This window comes from Crinia signifera, chromosome 5 (genome assembly GCF_055691185.1).
Source record: "Crinia signifera chromosome 5, ASM5569118v1, whole genome shotgun sequence".
Taxonomy (NCBI): Eukaryota; Metazoa; Chordata; class Amphibia; order Anura; family Myobatrachidae; genus Crinia; species Crinia signifera.
This window is the reverse complement of record NC_139221.1, coordinates 70,276,114-70,299,778: the sequence shown is the minus strand read 5'-3', so window position 1 is coordinate 70,299,778 and position 23,665 is coordinate 70,276,114. Positions and strand designations below refer to the sequence as shown.

Here is a 23,665-nt window from a genome sequence, read left to right as displayed (position 1 = left end):
CCAATGGTATCTTTTATTTTCAAGCCAAGGTGACAGGACAATGTAGGTAATCCAATATATCGATTTTATTCCTTAAAAGATAGGACGTTCACCCTCCCACTTCACCAGAACGGTCCTCTCCCACCCGGAATGGAAGAGATGCAGTCCAAGTGGTGTAGATGGAAGCACACCAAAAGGTAGGGGGTCAGTCCAGATAAAATGTTCTTAAAAAGCACCAACGCGTTTCTGACTAAAAAGTCCTTCCTCAGGGTGAAGAGTATAAAAGCAAATGGTGTCTAGAGGGGTATTTATACCTAGACAGTCCCAGCTTTAGCTAAAACATGGATGCAGCAATAAAAATCATCCACTTACAAATCATAATTACCACTCCATTCCGTTTTACACCACAAAGTATAATAACTAAAACATACATATACAATTAATTACACAAGTACAAATACAAAAATACATTAAAAACCTGATTGCACTGTCTCCCATAATCGCGCTGAATAGTCCATCGCGTATATTGCCATTACTTATCCCAGAGCACTAGATCCGGCAGCCGCTTGTGTCACTTCCGGGTCCGGCTATTGATGGTCTGGAACGCAACTTGCGTTCCAAACGTCCGGACATCACTTCCGGTATGACGCTTTTCCGGAGCTTGGACCGCACGTACAATGTAGATATGGCCCGCAAATTGGTTGTATCGTCCAAGGGATATTCGGCTCGTTATATTATTTAGCAGGATTGTCCCAAATAGAGATCCATATGAACATACACACATAAAAAAGAAAGGGAATAATTAGAATTGTAATAATTCACGTATTTCCCTACAACATCAGCAATAATAGGCAAACAGCGGCATCTAGTGGTCGTTTTCAATAATAGGCATTCAAGAGAAAAAAGTGAGGAAAATAAATGAAATAAATAAATAAATAGATAAAGAGCATATTTCATAAAAAAGAGCATTTCCATAAAAAACACTTCATAAAAAACACTTCAGCTCAAAGTCTGCATTTAAGCCTCTCGGTGTAAGTGTTTTGAGCTCATAAATCAGCTTCATTTCTGTTTGTGAAAGTCTGAGCTCTCTATCATTCTTCCTCCAATTTGCCTGTACACACCTTATCCCACAGAAAGAAGTTATGTGACTGGGATCACTTCCATGCACATTTTTAAAATGAAGGGACACATTATGGGTCTCTACTCCCTTTCTAATATTGCGAACATGTTCTGCTAACCGGATTTTCAGGGCTCTAGTGGTTTTACCCACATATTGTTTTTCACAAGAGCATGTCAATAAGTAAACACAGAACTTTGTGTCGCATGTAATGAAGTCCCTTATCTCGAATATTTTATCCGTCTGATTTGATTTGTACGTGGTTAGTTTAGTGTCTTTTGATTTGCAGATTCTACAGACACTGCAATTGCCGCACCTGTGGAATCCTTTCGTTTTTATGCGATTCCCAATCTTAGGCGTATTTATGGCACTTCTCACTACTAAGTTCTTTATGTTGTCCGCCTTTTTGTAGATGAACTTGGGGGTCGGTTCTATGTGTTTTTTCAAAAGTGGATCCCTCCCAAGAATTTTCCAATGTTTCTTAAAAATACTTTCGATTTGCTTATGCTGAGAGTTATATTTGGTTATGAAGGGGACTCCTCTGTACCCTTCTTTATTCCTTATTCCAGTCTTTTTAATGGCCTCCGTTCTGTCTAAAAGTTCTCCTTCCTCTCGAGCCTTCTCCACCAAAACCGGGTCATAACCTTTTGCTAAAAACTGCTCCTTCATCGTGTTTGCTTGTTCTTTATAGATTTCCTTATCCGTGCAGTTCCTACGAATCCTGAAGAATTGGCTCTTCGGGACCCCACGTTTCCAATTGGTGTGGTGGTTACTATCATACGGGATATAAGAATTACAGTCGGTACTCTTAGTGTACCCCCTGGTTTTTATAGTGCCTCCCTCAACATAGATACTAAGGTCAAGGAAGTGTACCTCCTGTAGACTACTGTCGAATGTCAATTTAATCGAAAGGGAGTTCTCATTGAGATGTTCGCAGAAGAGGTCCATCGTTGTTTTCTCACCCCTCCAGATGAGCAGAACGTCATCAATGTATCTAGACCATGACACCAGGCTGGCACCATATGGGTGGCCACTCCAAACTGAAGTGGCCTCCCACCACGCCATAAACAAATTGGCGTAGCTTGGTGCCAGCCTGGTGCCCATAGCCGTGCCCGTCAGCTGCAAGTAATAGGAACCCTCATACCAGAAGTAGTTATTCATCAATATCAGGGCAATACCCTCCAAGATGAAACTTTTAAGACTGGTAGGGGTCTCTTCTAGGTCGAGAAAATACTCCACTGCCATCAGACCGTAGTCATGCTTAATGATGGTGTAAAGAGAGGTGACATCAGCCGTAGCCAAGATGTCACCCTCTTCCCACACAAAGTCTTCGATCTTCCGTAGGACTGATATAGTATCCTTTAAATAGGATGGAGCTTTGATCACTAAAGGTTGTAGCAGGGAATCCAGATAGTGTGATAAATTGGAGAGTACTGATCCTGTCCCTGCCACTATAGGGCGGCCTGGCGGTTTGTCCCTACTCTTATGTATCTTCGGTAGTATATATATTACCGGAATTGATGGAGATGAGATACTTATGTACTCCTTTACTTCCTGGGTGATAACTCCTTTCTTTCTATATGTCTCTAGATATGTTTCCAGTTTCGTTTTAATTTTCTCTGTAGGGTCTCCCCTCATTATCTTATACGTTGAACCATCGGACAATTGCCGCATAATCTCTTCCTGATATGCAGAGGTGTCTAAGATTACTATGCTGCCCCCCTTGTCTGCCGGCTTTATAGTGATCAACTTATTGTCCTTCAGGCTCTTCAACGCCTCCCTTTCCTTTCTGGAAATATTTGGGTTCTTCACTCTTTTGAGGGTCATCTTCTCAAGATCTTCCTTCACCAGCCTTTCGAAGGTGTCAACGAAACACCCCTTTTTATAAGTGGGGTAAAACGTTGATTTCTTTTTGAACACAGAAATCTGCGGATTCTCATCCACAGTTTCTGTGTCCACTGTACGTTCTTCAAAAAACCTCTTTAGGGTTAATTTTCTTACCAACTTTTGCAAGTCGATAAAGATTTCAAATTCATCCGGCTGGTTGGAGGGGGCGAACTTGAGTCCCTTTTCTAGGACACTCAGCTCGTCAGGATTTAGTGCATACGAACTTAAATTAAACACCACCGTTTTCTGTGAGGGATTATCTTCCCTGGCTACTGAATGGGGGGTTTGTACCCCAACTACTTTATTCTTTCTTTTTTGCCTTTTCTGAGGCTTTCTTCCTCCTCGTTTACCCCTAATATTTTTCTTCTTTTTCTTTTTCATTATCTGTTTTGGTTCAAGTGGGTTCTGTTGGTCAGTGGCCTTAGGGTGATTCATGGACATTTTTCTGGTTACCTTCTTATCTTGCGTGTACCTTCTTGGTCTAAAAAATGCCCCTGTTCTCCTCTTGTTTCCCTCCTTGGTGTTTCCCTCCTTCTGTCTTGTCTCCTCCACGAAGATTGTTCATCCTCTCTATAGTTATGGGGTCTTTCCCGTGATGGAGATCTCCTCCCTCTGTTGTTTGCATATATTCTCTGGTCAGATCTCCTCGGGGTTCTTCTCCAGTTAGATTCCTCCCTTCTTTCGTCTCGATAGTGGTCTCTGTTATCCCATTTCCTAGTATTGAACCTTCTTTTTGGGACTCCCCCATATCTCCTGTATGAGATGTTGGTAGACCTCTCATTGTGATTTTCATTTCTCAAATAATTTCTTTCTTTCTTGGTGATATTATGTTGTATCCCTTCCCTATAGTCATCTTTATCTCTTAGATACTTCTTTCTTTTTTTCATCATCAGATCAGTCTCAACTCTTTTTAATTTTCTGGTGATATCCTCCTCCGCTTCTTCATATTCTTTGGTGGTGGCAAAGGGTTCTGCCAGATTCTTTAAAGAGGATATTTCCTCTCCTAGAGATTTAAGATCATTGGTTCTTTGTTTAACAATTAAGTTCATCAGTGCAAATGAACAGGTATCTAGGATTTTCAACCAATCCCTTTTAAATTCCCTAGATTCTGACTGAAAGGATGGCATTTTGTCAATACGTAAGCCTCTGGGTATAATTTTCTCCAGGAGATATTTTTCTAGGCTTACCATCTCCCACCAGAGTTTCCCTTCTTTTATTAGGGCTTTCTCTAGTCTAAACATAATATCCTCCATATTAGCGTCCTCTAAATAGGGGTCATCATCTATATTCTCTATCTCTTGATCAAAAACCTCATGCATTTGGTTTTTTCTTTGCTCTCTATGTGAGAACATCTTATAACACACTGTGTGCAGCAGGCAACTTTAGTCTGGTATAGGAACACACTAAATGCAAAAAAATGACACCAGTTACCCGCGCTCACAAACAGAGATTGCTGCTGGAATTACCACAAAGATTGGGATACCACACCCAAAAGAAATACCACAAGACTACAAGGAGTGGATCTTCACAGCGCTACCTCCGGCAGTGTTTCTTGATTCCCTAAATAGGGTCAAGACTCCAATAATATAGGAAATGAGGGGAGACCCTACAGAGAAAATTAAAACGAAACTGGAAACATATCTAGAGACATATAGAAAGAAAGGAGTTATCACCCAGGAAGTAAAGGAGTACATAAGTATCTCATCTCCATCAATTCCGGTAATATATATACTACCGAAGATACATAAGAGTAGGGACAAACCGCCAGGCCGCCCTATAGTGGCAGGGACAGGATCAGTACTCTCCAATTTATCACACTATCTGGATTCCCTGCTACAACCTTTAGTGATCAAAGCTCCATCCTATTTAAAGGATACTATATCAGTCCTACGGAAGATCGAAGACTTTGTGTGGGAAGAGGGTGACATCTTGGCTACGGCTGATGTCACCTCTCTTTACACCATCATTAAGCATGACTACGGTCTGATGGCAGTGGAGTATTTTCTCGACCTAGAAGAGACCCCTACCAGTCTTAAAAGTTTCATCTTGGAGGGTATTGCCCTGATATTGATGAATAACTACTTCTGGTATGAGGGTTCCTATTACTTGCAGCTGACGGGCACGGCTATGGGCACCAGGCTGGCACCAAGCTATGCCAATTTGTTTATGGCGTGGTGGGAGGCCACTTCAGTTTGGAGTGGCCACCCATATGGTGCCAGCCTGGTGTCATGGTCTAGATACATTGATGACGTTCTGCTCATCTGGAGGGGTGAGAAAACAACGATGGACCTCTTCTGCGAACATCTCAATGAGAACTCCCTTTCGATTAAATTGACATTCGACAGTAGTCTACAGGAGGTACACTTCCTTGACCTTAGTATCTATGTTGAGGGAGGCACTATAAAAACCAGGGGGTACACTAAGAGTACCGACTGTAATTCTTATATCCCGTATGATAGTAACCACCACACCAATTGGAAACGTGGGGTCCCGAAGAGCCAATTCTTCAGGATTCGTAGGAACTGCACGGATAAGGAAATCTATAAAGAACAAGCAAACACGATGAAGGAGCAGTTTTTAGCAAAAGGTTATGACCCGGTTTTGGTGGAGAAGGCTCGAGAGGAAGGAGAACTTTTAGACAGAACGGAGGCCATTAAAAAGACTGGAATAAGGAATAAAGAAGGGTACAGAGGAGTCCCCTTCATAACCAAATATAACTCTCAGCATAAGCAAATCGAAAGTATTTTTAAGAAACATTGGAAAATTCTTGGGAGGGATCCACTTTTGAAAAAACACATAGAACCGACCCCCAAGTTCATCTACAAAAAGGCGGACAACATAAAGAACTTAGTAGTGAGAAGTGCCATAAATACGCCTAAGATTGGGAATCGCATAAAAACGAAAGGATTCCACAGGTGCGGCAATTGCAGTGTCTGTAGAATCTGCAAATCAAAAGACACTAAACTAACCACGTACAAATCAAATCAGACGGATAAAATATTCGAGATAAGGGACTTCATTACATGCGACACAAAGTTCTGTGTTTACTTATTGACATGCTCTTGTGAAAAACAATATGTGGGTAAAACCACTAGAGCCCTGAAAATCCGGTTAGCAGAACATGTTCGCAATATTAGAAAGGGAGTAGAGACCCATAATGTGTCCCTTCATTTTAAAAATGTGCATGGAAGTGATCCCAGTCACATAACTTCTTTCTGTGGGATAAGGTGTGTACAGGCAAATTGGAGGAAGAATGATAGAGAGCTCAGACTTTCACAAACAGAAATGAAGCTGATTTATGAGCTCAAAACACTTACACCGAGAGGCTTAAATGCAGACTTTGAGCTGAAGTGTTTTTTATGAAGTGTTTTTTATGGAAATGCTCTTTTTTATGAAATATGCTCTTTATCTATTTATTTATTTATTTCATTTATTTTCCTCACTTTTTTCTCTTGAATGCCTATTATTGAAAACGACCACTAGATGCCGCTGTTTGCCTATTATTGCTGATGTTGTAGGGAAATACGTGAATTATTACAATTCTAATTATTCCCTTTCTTTTTTATGTGTGTATGTTCATATGGATCTCTATTTGGGACAATCCTGCTAAATAATATAACGAGCCGAATATCCCTTGGACGATACAACCAATTTGCGGGCCATATCTACATTGTACGTGCGGTCCAAGCTCCGGAAAAGCGTCATACCGGAAGTGATGTCCGGACGTTTGGAACGCAAGTTGCGTTCCAGACCATCAATAGCCGGACCCGGAAGTGACACAAGCGGCTGCCGGATCTAGTGCTCTGGGATAAGTAATGGCAATATACGCGATGGACTATTCAGCGCGATTATGGGAGACAGTGCAATCAGGTTTTTAATGTATTTTTGTATTTGTACTTGTGTAATTAATTGTATATGTATGTTTTAGTTATTATACTTTGTGGTGTAAAACGGAATGGAGTGGTAATTATGATTTGTAAGTGGATGATTTTTATTGCTGCATCCATGTTTTAGCTAAAGCTGGGACTGTCTAGGTATAAATACCCCTCTAGACACCATTTGCTTTTATACTCTTCACCCGGAGGAAGGACTTTTTAGTCAGAAACGCGTTGGTGCTTTTTAAGAACATTTTATCTGGACTGACCCCCTACCTTTTGGTGTGCTTCCATCTACACCACTTGGACTGCATCTCTTCCATTCCGGGTGGGAGAGGACCGTTCTGGTGAAGTGGGAGGGTGAACGTCCTATCTTTTAAGGAATAAAATCGATATATTGGATTACCTACATTGTCCTGTCACCTTGGCTTGAAAATAAAAGATACCATTGGATGAATATAGGGCATTGCCCTTTGGTGAGTCGATCTTTTTTATTATCTATAAAGAAACCTTTATGGGAACATCTCCTAGCTAGACTAGGTGAGTCACTACAAAAGCTGGAAGATTTTGAGACCTAGAATATTTGACCCTCATTAATCAATACTTGTATTGTTATTATTTTTCTTTCCTATATTATTGGAGTCTTGACCCTATTTAGGGAATCAAGAAACACTGCCGGAGGTAGCGCTGTGAAGATCCACTCCTTGTAGTCTTCAAGAAAGAGAAGTCTTTGCATCTGGTGTAAGAATGTATCCGTGTTGATGGAGAATGGACTGTGTTGTCACTAAGCTCGGACAGGAGTTGATCCACTGAAGGAGCCTTAATGAAAAGGTGGTCCAGATAAGGAATCATGGTTATTCCTTGCAGATAGAGCAATGTCTTCATTACAGCCCTGACCTTCGTAAACATCCTGGCTGTAGACAGACTGAAGAGCAAAGTTTTGAACTGGTAATGCTGTTGCTTAAACGCAAATCTCAGATACTGCTGGTGAGGAAGGTAAATGTGAACGGGTCCTTGACACGAGTGATACCAAGAAACTCATTCCTTTCGAACCCTGCAATGATGGTTCAAAGGGATTTCATCTTGAATTTTAGCAAGAAGGGATTGAGATCCTTTACTTGTAGGATAGGGCTTACAAAGCCCTTCACCTTCAGCACCAGGAAAAAGGCTTGAAGCAGGACTAATTACTGGAGCTACAGTATTACTCCTGCTAGTAGCAGTCTGGAAATCTTCCCCTTTTAGAGCGCTGCTTTTGCCTGGTGGGAAAATGTTGAAGTGGCTCTGTCACAGTCCTAAGGAAGTATTTGGTGCCCTCAGGAACACAACTGGAAACAGGGCTAAGGATGAAAGGACCAAAAGGAAGGGCCAGAAGCAGACGACAAAAAGCTAGACTTAACACCGTAGCCTGGGAGAGCTATATATCCAACTCCTCTTGAAACAGGACCTTTCCTGAAAATGGCAATGCTTCTACCACCTCTTTGGATTCAGAATCCGCTTGCCACTGTTGTAGCCAGAGAGGCCTGCGAGCAGAAACCGCTAGCCCCGACAACCTGGAAGCCAGAGATCAGATATTCTTTAAAGCATCAGCCAGAGAAAGTACCGACTCCTGGATGTGCACTGAGAAAGAGAAAAGATCCTCTATCGGCCTCTCTGCTGGCAGACAAGGCAATTTTGTCTATGTTGCTTGTAAAGTATTTGGCTATAGGCACAGTCAAAATCGAAAGTACATGTAGCCAAAATCAGCTTGATGCACTTCAATGGAAAATCATATTGTCAAAATTGGCCATAGCAAGAATTGCACCATGAATATGCCCCTTAAGACACTACTTTTACACAAATAAATGTATAAGTATAGTATAGAAGTATGATCATACAGTAGCACTAAGACAAGTATGTGACATTTAAGTTTCTCTGGCAAATCATTGTCAGGGATTAAGTCCGTTTCATTAACATCTATAGTAGTAATGTAGGGAAAAATATTATGGGTAAAAGAATTCTAACTATACCTTTGTGAATGCACTCTTCAATGTATTCATTAAGAAAGTTATGTTTTTGCTGAAAAACTCCTTCAAAGCATCAGGGCTACAGTTCCACATGAGAGGCAATATACAGCGGTCAATCATAGACTGTCTGATCGTACTTGGGAGGTCTTCACTCTTGAACATGCCGTACAGGGTATCCATCAGAATCACTTGTTTATCACTGCTACTCCTAAAACGCATGGAATGTAAAATAATGAGCACAAAACAGATGCCCCATAATTTAAAGTATGTGAACTTAAACATTAATAACTCTTCGGCAGTAATAACCTCAACCAAAAATGTCCTGGTCAGTAGGAATTTTGGACCAATCCTGCATCATGTGCGCAATGACGCATAATATGGGAGCCAGATAATTCTGGGAGATCATGTGACTCTTAGGATCGCGCTGACCAGATGACGCGATACGCTGGTCACGTGGGGCGGGACGCCGACCACGTGACCTAAATAATGCCCACATGATCTGACGCTTACAGCTGAGCTGACTTAGACGTCAGAACGGAGGGGAGATGTCTGTATATCAATACGCAATGGCGATTGGCCAAAATAAACACATGACAGCAACCCAGACCTGTCATTGGTGGGGCAATATCAGTAAATAGCGATCAGCTGGGACACTCAGGTTGGCCTTGAAAAAGCTGAACTAGCCAGCGAAACACTAGTGTCGGTTTACACCTGTCCAAATATGCTTACTAGCCTGATAAATGTATATTAAATGATGTTGGTTCATTAAGGGCGCTATCAGACCATCCAAGTGTCAAATTATCTACACTTTGGATGAAGTAGGTAGCAGATGCCCTGCAAATGTGCTTGAGTTGCTGAATTAAAATCAAAGGAGATAATTATAAATCCGATTCTCAGCTTATTATACCTATTTGAGCACTTTGACCTTGATCTTAGGAGAGCCCTTAATAATTTATGTTCCCATTATTTTATGGTTTTTTTCTCCTCTTTTCTCAAATTATTCAACCTTAACTACAATGCTATAATCATGCCTTTCTGGGTTGCCAATAAAACCCTATAAAAACCCTTTGCATCAGACAAAAGTTGAAATAATATCCCTAAAATCACCACTAGATGGTGCAAAAGGATAGTGTATCAGAGGTCCTTAGTGAGAAAGGTCCCTGAACATTTTACATTTGTCATCAACTTATTAGAAGGTGGCAGTGTAGTTATAAAAAGGTTGAATTGAAATCTGAAACTTGTATCTGTTAATTGGAGATCAAATAATCATTGAACAGGGCTATACATTTTCCCTTGATCAATAATACCACATCTCTGGCTATTACTTTGTGAGCATAATTTTTGGACAGGACTCAAGTGTCATTTTTAAAACACTTATTTCTTGCCTTTTTGTGCACATTGTGTGTATGTGTGTGTACGTCTAATATTTTAAACTTCTATTTTTCGCTGCACTCCCATTCAAGCTAATTGTGGGATTATTAACTATGATGTATTAAAAGTTATTTTTTATGACTCTATTTCTTTAGTGCGTTCCCCTCTGAGCAGTCTCTTTCCTTCTTTGTCCAATATACCAATCCTGCTTAGACATAATTTTTAACCCCTTCCCGACATATGACGTACATTTACGTCATATGTCGGGTGCGGGGGAATCAAGCCAGCTCACGGAGTGAGCTGGCTTGACAGAGAGCAGGTAATGGCTGTATATTACAGCCAGGTCGCTGCTCTCACGGCCACGAGCGGCGAGTTCGCCGATCGTGGCCGTTTAACCCTTTAAGCACCGCGGGCAAAGCGACCGCAGTGCTTAAATAGCTGATCGGAGGGGGGGCGCCCCCCTCCGGCGCCAATCGGGGCCCCCCGCAGCGAGATCGGAGGGTGCCGATCGGTTGCCATGGTAGCCAGGGGTCTAATGTAGACCCCTGTGCTGGCCGTGTATGCATACCTATTACATCCTGCCTCAGGCAGGATGTAATAGGAAGTGCATAAAATCACTACGTTCAGCCATAGAGCTCTATGGCTGAACCTAGTACAGGCGATCGCGCCCCCTAGTGGTCAAGTACACTAGGGGGCCTTGTAGTAAAAGTAAAAAAAAAAAAAAAATAAAGTTTAAAAATAAAAAAAAAATAAAAAAATATTAAAAGTTCAAATCACCCCCCTTTCCCCATTTCACAAATAAAAATAAATAAAAAAAAAAAAAAAAAAACATATTTGGTATCGCCGCGTTCCTAAAAGTCCGATCTATTAAAATATAACATTAGTTATCCCGCACGGTTAAAGGCGTAAACGGAAAATAATTCCAAACGCCAAAACTACGTTTTTTGGTCGCATCGCGTACCCAAAAAAAAATAACTAAAAGAGATCAGAAAGTCGCCCATATCCCATAATTAAATTAATTAAAAAGTACACTTCAGCCCGCAAAAAATGAGCCCTCACCCAGGTCCGTAGGTGGAAAAATAAAAAAGTTATAAGCCGCAGAACATGGCGACGCAACGCAAATTAGAAAAACCGTAAAAGTTGCGATTTTTTTTTTTAGTGGTAAAACATAACGAAAACTATATAAGTTTGGTATCACCGGAATCGTAACGACCCATAGAATAAAGATAACCCATCATTTTAAACGAACTATGAACTCCAAAAAAACCGTAACCAGCGCAAAATTGTGGAATGGCGGTTTTTTTTTTTTTTACCCCACATTGAATTATTTCCTGATTCCCCAGAATATTATACGGTATAGTAAATGGTACCATTACAAAGTACAACTTGTCCCGCAAAAAAAAAGCCCTTATGTGTCTATATAGCCGGAAAATTAAAAAAGTTACGCTTATTTGAACGCAAGGAGGAAAAAAAAAAAAAATTAGCATAAAAGGCAATGTCGGGAAGGGGTTAAGATCATCTAGCAGGAACCACTTTCTTCACTTCACGTCACTGCATCTCAATAGGTTTGGACTGGGCCACTCCAGAATGCAAATTTTCTTCATTTGAAGCCATTCAGTTGTTGTACTTTTGTGTCATTGTCCTGTTGCATCACCAACTCCTGTTGAGCTAGCCTTGTAGTCTCCAGCAAAATGTCTAGATAAACTTTGCAATTCAATTTTCTAGCAATGAGAGCAAGGGGTCCAGGTCCTGAGGCAGCAAAGCATCCAAAAAACAGTAGGCTCCCTCCACTATAATTGACATTTATATATAGGTTTTGATGCTGGTGTGCGGTGTCTTTTTATACCCCACAAAATGATGTAAGTAACCAATGGGAAGGAACACACATCTCTGGTGGTGGGAAGTCTACGAATGTGCAAAACAGGTCCTGCATTCACCCACACACAGTGTACCCTGAGCTGCAGCAGGATAGACTAAATTGTCCATAGATAAAGCTGCTGTATGGACTGCATTAATCTTATTTGTGCCTATACTGTGGCTGTTACTAGGGTCTGTTAGTACTGCAGTAAACGTTCTAATTTTTTCCTTGCATTTTCTGCAGGTACTGTGCTCAGATAACTTACAGAAAACTCTGCAAAACCTTGTAAATGACACACAAAATGCTTTTGATATGAATCTTTAGTGGCATTTTAATTAGTTTTGAAAAAAAAAGTTATATGTGGCAGTAACTTTAAACCCTAATGGAAATATGCAGTAACCTTATTTACAGACACTTATCAGTGTACATCTTAACTTATGAAATTGTCTTTGACTAGATTTACAATAAAACAAATCAAATCAAATACAAAAAGCAGCATGTGACAGGCACTCAGAATGCAGGTAAAGGAATAAAGTAAAAAGCAAAGTGTTACAAAGTGGAAGGGATGGTAAATACAGCTGCGATGCAGCACTAATAGCTAAAGCACAACTTGTATAAAGGCTGTGGTGTTCAACTTTTTATTTTATTAACTATAAAACTGATCTCTAGGTTGACAGTGACAGAAGGTCAACACAAGCAAAATATTGACATTAACATGGTCGACATATGCAAATGCGGACACAAGTTTTTCATGGCTTTTGGTGTCTGTGTCGATATGAAAGTGTACCGCGTACATGTGTATGCTTTAGGCACTATAATATTCCCCCTGCTTGTCCACTGGGATGGTAAAGTATGAACAAATCTATCAAATGTAAAAAAAAAACGCGAGTTCACCTTTTACTTGTGTCGACCTTCTGTCAATGTCGATTTAGAGCATGTCAACCATTTTTAGTTGTTGGCCTACTTACGGTCAACATAGTCATTGTCTACCTACACATTGGCCCTAATTCAGATCTGATCGCAATACAAGCTTGTTCTCAAAATGGGCAAAACCATGTGCACTGCAGGTGGGGCAGATGTAACATGTATAGAGAGATTTAGATTTGTGTGAGCTATTTTGTTTCTGTGCAGGGTAAATACCGGCTGCATTATTTTTACACTGCAATTTAGATTTCAGTTTGAAAACACCCCACCCAAATTTAACTCTCTCTGCACATGTTACATCTGCCCCACCTACAGTGCACATGGTTTTGCCCATTTTGAGAATAAATTTGTACTGTGATCAGATCTGAATAAGGGCTATTGCCATTGTAGCCCGGATACTCCATAAAACAGATGTGTTCCATCCTCAGATTTGCTAATATTGCACCAAAGATGCCTCTATCTCGTGCCACAGTGCATAAAGTGGTGTCCAATGTTATCAGATGATCATTTGCAAGTTCTCTCAAAAGATTCCGCTTTGTCTTCATTAAATTTGAAAAAATATTCAGAAAACTGGCAAATTAGCTAAAGCTAGCAAAAACAAAGCAGCAAAATGTCAGCAAATAGTAGCAAAGAGGTTTAAGACTACTCAATAATGCTATCTATCCATAAGACTAACAATGCGGTGAAACATGGAAAAACTGTATGGCATATATAATGAATGACAAGATTTTTTATTTTTAGGCGCACTGTCTGTCTTATGGATAGATCCTAAAAGCAATAAATTATGTCGTAATATTCGTTGTTGCTTCTTTATGGTAATATTTTGATAATCCATATGATTCTGTTCTGTTACGTATCCAGCAGCGAAACCTTAGTGAAAGTTGGTGTCATTACCAGAGCTCATCATGTTGCACCATATCGCACCATCCTGAAGTGTTGTGCAAAGCTAAATAAGTTCATATCACTGGTACCAATAAGTAAGGATTATATGTAAATGACATATTCAAAGCAAAGTGTTGAAATGGACACACATGGTTGAAAGCCAATTGGATAAATTAAGGTTATGTGCTAAACCAAAGTTGCGGCAGAAATGGCTAGAAGAGCGGTTATAACATGCATAAACATAACCAACATACGTATTCTAGTGGAACGATATTACTATGCTTACCTTTGAATAACTTTTATGAAGCTGCTTTGAAATGATTCTTCCATAAAATGTTTGGTGTCCCGGCAGAGAATCACTGCCATGAGCTGTAGCAGCATTGGGCTTTGGGACAACTCCAGAGCATCCAAAAACTACAAAAGAAATGACATTAACATTTTAAACATCTAAGAAAATGAATATCTGACAACATAGTACACTGTTAGACGATCACATAACATATAGGACATGCCAACAAGACAACCTTCCTGCCATTCCTTCATTTCCCATAGGTCATAACTTTGTGTGTGACTACCATGCCTCGCCCTGATATTACAGATGTACTGTAGCACACCAGGTTATTTCTCCATGGAAATACACGGGATTGAAGTAAAACCTAATTACAGTTGTTGAGATCTAGATATAAAAAAAAAAAAATGAACTGACAACTGCGATCTGAGCAGAGGTTATATGTAGGAAACACAACCATTAGCAAAGCACTGCTGAAGCTATGGCACACAATCCAAATGGGCAAATCCTCCAAATCCTTTTGCAAAACAGGGAACCCTGTTTTGGTTTATTTTATGTTAGTCTTCGGTATAATGAACATTATACTGGGAACAAAAAGCTGGGTACAAATTGATTGGCATATCGGCTATTCAACTGAACGGCTGATACATCATGGGTCTGTTGGTGCGTGTGTGTGTGTGTGTGTGTGTGTGTGTGTGTGTGTGTGTGTGTGTGTGTGTGTGTGTGTGTGTGTGTGTGTGTGTGTGTGTGTGTGTGTACCAGCGATATGTCTGAATGAGTCTTTCACAGACATACAGTATCACATTGGCCTGCAGCACAGTCTATGGTCCATATATGAATGCATCATTCTGTGTGTACAAGCATTCTCCTGACCACTGTTACGTTTGCTGTAAAGGCCACCGGTGACTGACCTCACAACTCGGCAGGCACATTAGCACATCAGGCCCACAATTGGTAAGGGGGAAAGCAATCTTCCGGTAATTCAGCAGATCTGGCAAAATCCAGCTGAGGCCAGAACTCAAAGAAGACTTTATAATGCTTCTTAACAAACATTTGATATGAACAAGCTATTCAATCTTGCACCAATGAAGAAAATCAGAAGAACTCCTAGCTTTAGGGGATTACAATTATAACTGCAAAGTTTACAGGCCTGATGGGAGAGATATTTTGAGTTTTGCATATTCTCAATGTTCATGATCACCAACAGGATGGTAGTGCCGTTTAGAATAAGCTTATATTTGACTGAGTACAAAGCTCTTTTATTAGCTTCACTAAAATATATGCGTCAAAACTACATTTTCGCCAATTCACTGTCATTATTACCGTTGATATTTATTCATTTTGTAAACATTTGTACTCATAAGCATTTATTATTATATGTAATCGTTTGACGCCTTATTTTGACGCATATATTTTAGTGAAGCTAATAAAAGTTATTTCTTAATTACCTTCCATCTTATCTTTCATAACATTAATACAAGTGTGCCCCAAAAAAACGTTTTTGTTCTTCCTTTGTCCGTCCTTGGATCTCCCCCCTTTCATAATCAGCTTTGACGCTGAACATCTTTTGGGAGCACCACCAACCGAGTACCTCTGACAACATTTGTCAACACTGGTCGTAAGTTGGTTTATTGACCGTATTTCTAGCGTTTATAAATACTAATTGTTCTTTTTGCCTGTGACGATCCAAAACCCCCTTTTTCTCTAAACTGAGTACAAAGCTCCCCACTCCTGGCATTTTTGCATGTGATTATCCCATAAAGGGCAATATTTCACCTTACTGCCAAAAGAAGAGCATTTTATACTTTAGACTTCCACAAAACCCAAGAGAAGCAATGAGAAGAACATATGACTTAGACATCTGATAATAATCAATCAGTATATGGTCTGCCCATCTCTGTGGGTCAGCACATACCCTGAAAAGGAGAAGCCACATTTTTATTTATTGTCCATTATCAGCATCCTGATTCCTTTTTATTATATCTAGCTAATGGTAAATTGATTAAAATTGCACCCACCTTTTTTATACTGTCCACATAATTGTTGTACTTTAAGGTGCCCCTCGGAAACTCATCAGATCTCATTGGAAAATGAAATGCAACAAACTGATCAAGTGCATTTTTTAACTCTGTCAATCTTTCCTCTTTCAGGTTGGTGAAGAATGGAAGAATTATAAGCGCTTGACTCTATAAAATAGACGCTAAATTATAAATCGCTCAGAACCAAATAATATAAAAAGCAAAACTGAAAAAGAAAAACAATTAAATGAACTGAAATGTTACATCCATTAAGACTTGGCAAGTGACCACTCTCGATATTGTCTAAGGGGGCAATTCTTGCTTATTTTCTAAGCGATCTGCCCAGATCGCTTAGAAATTAAGCACTTGTCGTCCCGTGTGTATGACCTGTACTGCTGGTGATGCGCGGTCCCACATTCACTAAATATCTAGCCACATCATCAGGGCTAGACCATTAGCAAGGGTCACTAAGCACTCCATCGCCCCGTGTGTATGCCCCGTCAGGATCATGAAGTATTTTTCTGATCATCTAAAGCTGGTCACGGAAGCTGTGGTTCAGCCTCTCAGCCAGTGAGCAGAGTGCCAGTATCACTTCGGATGACAGACAGCTACACGATCCAATTACTATGCCTGGCATCATTGAATCCTAAAAGTGTGATTTGCAGATAATCCTATTCAATTATTAGGTATTACAGTCATTGAGGGGTAATAAAAGTACCAATTCCTTGATAATTGGCTACTAATACTGGTGATATCCTTACTCATTACCAAGATCTTTTTTTAATTCTCTTTAAAAAAAAAAAAAGTGGATAGGGTGCCGACAGACTGCTCTACCATCATTGCGTCATTTTATTGAATTATCCTTTACCTAAAAGCATGAATAAAAATAGTTTGTGAGATCAACTACTTGTGTAAGCAATATATATCACCCAAGAAAAAATAATATCTAAACTTCATAACCATGAATACCAATGGTATTGAACATGTGGGATAAATACCCCTGGTGTAGGCTAAAGAGAACTCAAGCAGATAAGCTTTCAAATAAATATGGTTTAAAATAAATACTAATACAACAACCACTAGTCACACAGGATAACTCTAACTGGACATTTTGCTTTACATTACACAACCCCACTGTATTAAGTATCTGAATATCGCATGTGTACATTTTTGCAAAGTTATTTACTTTCAAATTTAGTCCAAGTTTCTCATCTGTAAGAATGCTTGTATAGGTCCTTAATACTTCACAAAAAGTTGGGTGGCTTGTATCCGAAGACACAGACGAATCAATCTGGAAAAAAAACAACAAGTGTATGTAGGGAAAAAAATATATAGTTCCACCTCAGTCTACTAACATCCATCGGTACTTATGTAGTATCTGGGCTGCCGATTTTTTGATTGTATGCCTTAAGTTAAGGCATACAATCAGATGCGATGCGATGCGATATCGCATCGCATCGCATACGATGCGATGCGATGCGATGCGATGACCCGATTTTTCCATAGGATTCAATGTTAAAATGGACTGAGTCCATTTTAACATGAAATTCAATGGGAAAAAGGGGTCCTTTTCATACCCCTACTATCCAAGTGGGCATGGAGTTGGATATAAACCTGTGGCGAGCGTAGCGAGCCACCGAGCCCGAAGCGTGGCGAGCGAAGCGAGCCCCGCGAGGGGACGGTATTCTGTGTCCCCTCGCGGGGCTCGGTGGCTCGCTACGCTCGCCACAGGTTTATATCCAACTCCATGCCCACTTGGATAGTAGGGGTATGAAAAGGACCCCTTTTTCCCATTGAATTCCATGTTAAAATGGACTCAGTCCATTTTAACATTGAATCCTATGGAAAAATCGGGTCCATCGCATCGCATCGCATCGCATCGCATGCGATTTGGTCGGGTGCGATGCGATGCGATGGACCCGATTTCAAAATCGGCAGCCCAGTTACTACATAAGTACCCATCCATCTAATGTAGACAGTTATGAAATGTCGACATGTTACAATGTCGACATGTCGTCCCTGGTGGCCCAGCCGTGCTTTACCAGCTTCCAGGTTCAAGTGGTCATGTGACTGACTTCCAGTTGTGATCCCTGTGAGTATTTGTCCCCTATAACCTGATACCTACTGACATTATGAGAATGATGACATACTAATTTTAACAATTTGTGGAAATTTTCAACTTTTTGACACCATCTCGTCTCAGTGTCTCAGATTTACCTTTAGCAGATATTTCTGTAAACCAGAATGGAAAGACTTTAATAATACTAATTTGATCTCATCATAAAACTATACTCTCTGATTCGAAATGTACCTGCTCTAAACTTTGTCTGGTTGAAATAATTCCTGACCAAAACTTTATTGAGCTTCGAGATATATTATATATATATATATATATATATATATATATATATATATATATATATATATATATATATATATATATATATATATATATATATATATATATGACAATTCCAAATACAAGATTATGCTAATACTACGGGCCAAATGTAATAGGGTGAGATTTTCAGAAAGTGAGAGATTTTGGGAGAGTTTTCCCATGTTTTTTAAAGCAGCAATCAACTACATGGCAAAATCAACCTGGTTTTGCAGTGTAATTGATTGCTGCTTTAAAAAACATGGGAAAACTCTCCCAAAATCTCTCACTTTCTGAAACTCTCACCCTATTACATTTGGCCCCATTTATCCATCTTTCAGAATGACAGGGCTGCTGATAACCAAGGCTCTGTTATGTTGAGGCGTGTGTGTGTGCGCCTTGTTTTTCTAACAGAGGGGCAGATTTATTAAGCTCAGTAAAGTGATAATGTGTCTGTTTTTTATCACCAGCCAATCAGCTCCTAACTGTGAAGTTACAGGCTTTGGTTTGAAAAATGGTAGGAGCTGATTGGCCGGTGATAAAAAAAACAGACACTTTATCACTTCACTGAGCTTAATAAATCTACCCCAGAGTGCCAGAGGTATGTACCAGAATTGCTATTGAAGATGTCAAATTACAATTTATACAATATCATAAGCTTAAAAAAATAGAGGGATAGCAAATCTGCTCACTTTGGGCCAGACGTATCAAGCTTCAAAGAGTGATATTCAACCAGCCAATCAGTTCCTACCTGTAATTTTTCAAACCCAGCCTTTAACATGGCAGTTAGGAGCTGATTTGCTGGCTGTTTTATCACTTTTTGAAGCTTGACGCATCTGTCCCTTTGACACATTCCAAAGGTAGCAGAAGGGATCTGGGTAAAAAGGGGGATCAATCACAAGCTGCAATCAAAAGGTTTCCATGTATACCAAAGGTTGTACTGCAGTTTTGAGATAGTTATTAGTAAATAAGAGGAATGTTACAAAATACAAAAAAAAAGAAAAAAATTTCCCTGAATTTTATTGAACTGAACTAGAAGTACATTTACACTATCCGTAACACAGTATACATTCACAATTACATTTACCTAGGTTTATATCAGCTGCTTTAAGCTCTTGTATGTAGAATATTTTTAAATTTGTTTGGAATAAGTCAGGAAACCAGCTGAAATATTATCATTGGGCAATCACTATAAAAAATAAAATAAAAAAAAGGCAGCGATACCTGTAGAACTTTTGCAAGTAAGGTTAGGACCGCCATTTTACGCTCTGGAGAAGAATCCGTGTCCCACCAGCTTTCCAGTCTCGTCCAGTTGTTAAGCACAGCATTTACCAGCTGAATACCTTGCTGCTTCCAGACTGCACGATGCCTGAAGGTTTGATCCAGCATACCGTTCAGGACTGTGCTAACCTGACAAAGGAATGGTTAGAGACCAGTATCAGTCGCCTTGAGCTCTCCACCTTGTCTTATTTGCCAGAAAAATATCAGCTTAATTGGATATCGGCATTAGAGGGATTTGTCAAAGTTACTGAAGAAAACAAGTGGAGGTGCTGCACAAAGCAAACAGACTCTACAGATGTAGCCCCGGAGCAGCTCACACACGCATGCACATCCCCTTATCTCCGTGGCGAGTGGCGGAATACCTGCCCGTCTCCGCTTCAGGGAGACAGGTAGGGTTAGGGGGGGGGGGGGGTGCGGAGAGCGGCGGCGGCGGGCTCAGTCAACGGATGGCGAGCGGCGGCGATTGGTTGCTAAATCTAATGAGAGCTGCTCCATCTGTAGTGGTCATTTATCTAGTAGGGATGTGTCCGCGTACATCTATCCTCCATGCAATACAAGTTGCATTATACATAACACGTGAGGTCCGTGCATTGGATGTCTTCCCTTTATATAGCTTCATATTTGCAAAATGGAGCAAATAGGATGTAAAAGCAGCATCTGCTGATTAAAATTATATGCAGCATCTCGATACTCCGTGTTTGACTGTATAAGCAATGCTAAGTTTGTGTGGTCCTGAAAAACAGTGTAACAAAGCATTTTGTATGCAGATACAGCCGCAGCTACACAGTGAATATAGACATGGTGCATATAATACTTTAATCAGCAGAAGCTGCTTTTTGTAAATAAAGACTCTATATGCAAGAGAAAAAGTGGCAAAAAGATGCACAGCGCTACAGAGACGTGCCATGGCATGCCATAACTAGAGCTGTTTAACGTGAAAGGAGGCTAGATGTACGAGGTAAATGTTTGGTTGCTATGGGCAACAATTGCATTTTTCTTTTAAGATATTTTGAAAAATCTCCTCCTTCGTTCTTTTTACTCTATTATTTACAGTTTTTACATTATATGTTAACACAAGGCTAGTTACCATCTTGGGGTTTTCCGTACTCGATTTAAGCAGCAGCAGCACAACAGTGTCCAAATTTTTCAACAGTTCCATGTTAATGGTTTCAAAGAACAAGTTGTAGAAATACTCCCCATGAGAAAATTTGATGAAGTTTCTCTGGGAGCTTCCAGACAAAGGAACAGTTAATACCATTGTGTTAAGCAGAAGACTTACAAGTTCGTCAGACTGAAAAGAAAAAAAAGTCATCATTATCGGTCATAGGAAACTGCAGGAAACACATTTAAAAAATGATTTTGTTTCTACGCATTTTATTAGATATTATTTGGAAATCTAGTGGAAAGTGGGCAGGCTGTGCAAATATAGTGAGCAACAGAAAATAGTTTCACTCTCTGGATCCAGATAATAGGTCAACAGTCAATAGGTCGACATGCACAAGGTCAACAAACAAAAGGTCAACACAAGAAAAAGTCAACACGTGCGTGTAACGATTTTTTTTCATACTTTACCATCCAAAAGAACTATATTTGGGAATGGTAAAGTGTGCAGAGTGCAGCGTTAGCAGAGCACTTATCCCGAAGCATGCCGAGAGGACGCGGTACACTACTTGGGAGCCCAAGTGCTCAGGCGTCAACGCTGATAAAAAAAGTTGAAAACACAGGATGATCAATTGCAAGTCGACCCTATGGATCCATACCCTTTACTGTTAAATGAGAGTATTAATCAATTTATCAGTTTGGAGAGCTAAAATTACCAGCAAATCAGCTACTGACATTTGTCAATACACAGTCTGTAAACTGTAGGGTATAAGCTTGTTAGCTAGTACTTTCCCTCATACAGTTTTCTCTCTCTTTGAGCTTCAAAAATGGAATAAGTGGGGGTGGGGCTAGCACTCTTTACCCTGGCCCAGGCTTGATGGAGGAGCATGGGGGCCCAGGACCTGCGGCCACCCCCCATATCTTCCTTGTTGTAGCCAACGGGGAGAGAGCAGTGACTGCTGCAGCAGCAGCCTCTCTCCCCCAAACACACTGCTTTGTGGCTGTACAACTACCAGTGTTACCTAGAGGCGTGTGATGGCCACACCTCCCTGAATTGGCCATGCCCATCCCATTACCTGGGCCACCTCTCGGCGCCCCTGATAATAAATACTCCCATAAGGAACAATGAATAAATACAGGCAGAATTGTTGCAGTGTAGATTTGAAACACTATAAATGTTATATACATTAAAAATTACATTTTCAATATTCAATCTAAATTTACTCAGGATTTAAGCAGTGTTTAAGGCAACATTTGTCTAAGAGTATAAGAAAAAAACAGATGTGTTCTACATCTTGCCTCAATACGCCACGCAGTGAGGAGATGCCTGGTGTGATTTAGTAACAGGTCCCAAGCATCTCAGCGTTGGGCATCTGTTTTGCCAAACAAAATTTGCATCGCTATTAAAGAGGCACAAGCAGACTCCGACAGAATCTAAGCATGCCCGCCCCCACTACTGCCGCTGCCCGCCCCCACTACTCCTCACCGCCCTGCAGCTCCCCGGTTTTTTTTTAACATGGGATAAATCGCATGCGATTTATCCCATGTAAAAAATGGCACATCAAGTGCCAAATTGTATGTGAGCCTCCCGGGGAGCTGCCGGGCGGCTCGCAGGTAAATTGGGTCCGACTTGTCCCTAGGACAAGTCGGCCTAATGTATGGGGGCCTTAAGAATCATGCAAACAGTTTACTACATCTTATAATTCCAGACTAAAAGAATAATCTTCATTATTAATAAACATTTAACAGATTTAACAATATTACCTGTGTGCTGAAATTAAAAGCCAGTTGCAGTATTCCCTCAGCAAGATGTTTACTGCTAATGTCCAAAGACGGTAGTGACTTTCTCTCATCACCTGGGGCAATGCCTTTGTAGACAACTGAAAGGAGCTTAGAACCAGCAGAAAGTCCAAGACCTGAAGCCTAAATTCAAAATATATGAACATCAACGGTGCAGTTCCTTATAGAAAGCAGAGACCACAACTATAAATTCTATCATCATCTCAAAGTTTGTAATAACTTTCTAACCTGTGACCTTACACAGATCAGAATACTCACATTACTTTATAGGGCAGTATTCAATGCTCCTGATTCACCATTTTTTCGTCGAATCGGGCTGTTTTCACTCCTTGCAGTGAATCTTTTTTTTTTTTTCACTGAAAATCTGATTCACCCTATTCAATGTTCACTGTTCGCCAAAAGCCAGTTCTCTGTTTCATGCTTGCTGCAATTAGCTGGTGTATTTCAATGGGGTTTTCAATAGGTGGCTTGACACTTATTCAATGCTAGGATGGAGAATTGCTTTCTCCATGATTTTCGCCATGATTCACCGTTTTGCATTCGACATCTTTTTAAGGTGAACTGGAAAGCGATCTTTTAAAATAAAGGGGTTTTTTTGGGTGTAAAAAAACTCAGTCATTTTATTCTGTGAAGGGGCATGCTATTTTTATTCATGTGCTTGCAGTAAATGCATTCGCCAGGGAGCCACTCATAAAATATTCACTTCACACTGGTCCCGCTCATTACATATGCACGAGCGGGACCAGTGCAGCGGCTCCCTACCTGCGTCACCTGCCAGCTCTCCCGAGGTGGGCAGCTTCTGCTGCCTGTGTCCCCGGGAGCCCTCCTTCTCCTCCACACAATCTGGGGCAGGCAGGGAAAAGGGCAGAGTCTTCCATCTCCCTGCCTAACGCCGTCCCCCAG

At 40.4% G+C, this 23,665-nt stretch overlaps 1 protein-coding gene across 5 annotated transcripts in view; it reads right to left on the bottom strand.

The window, feature by feature from the left end:
- Positions 1–23,665, bottom strand: part of PRKDC (protein kinase, DNA-activated, catalytic subunit) — a 212,417-nt gene that overhangs the window by 115,066 nt on the left and 73,686 nt on the right. For all 5 annotated transcript variants that reach the window (XM_083187421.1, XM_083187422.1, XM_083187423.1 and 2 more), the window contains 7 exons: positions 22,727–22,885; positions 20,949–21,152; positions 19,805–19,990; positions 17,390–17,494; positions 16,204–16,371; positions 14,183–14,310; positions 8,865–9,069 (listed from right to left, as the gene is read on the bottom strand). In XM_083187421.1, coding sequence (XP_083043547.1) covers positions 8,865–9,069; positions 14,183–14,310; positions 16,204–16,371; positions 17,390–17,494; positions 19,805–19,990; positions 20,949–21,152; positions 22,727–22,885 — 1,155 coding nt within the window. The remainder of the gene's footprint in view (positions 1–8,864; positions 9,070–14,182; positions 14,311–16,203; positions 16,372–17,389; positions 17,495–19,804; positions 19,991–20,948; positions 21,153–22,726; positions 22,886–23,665) is intronic.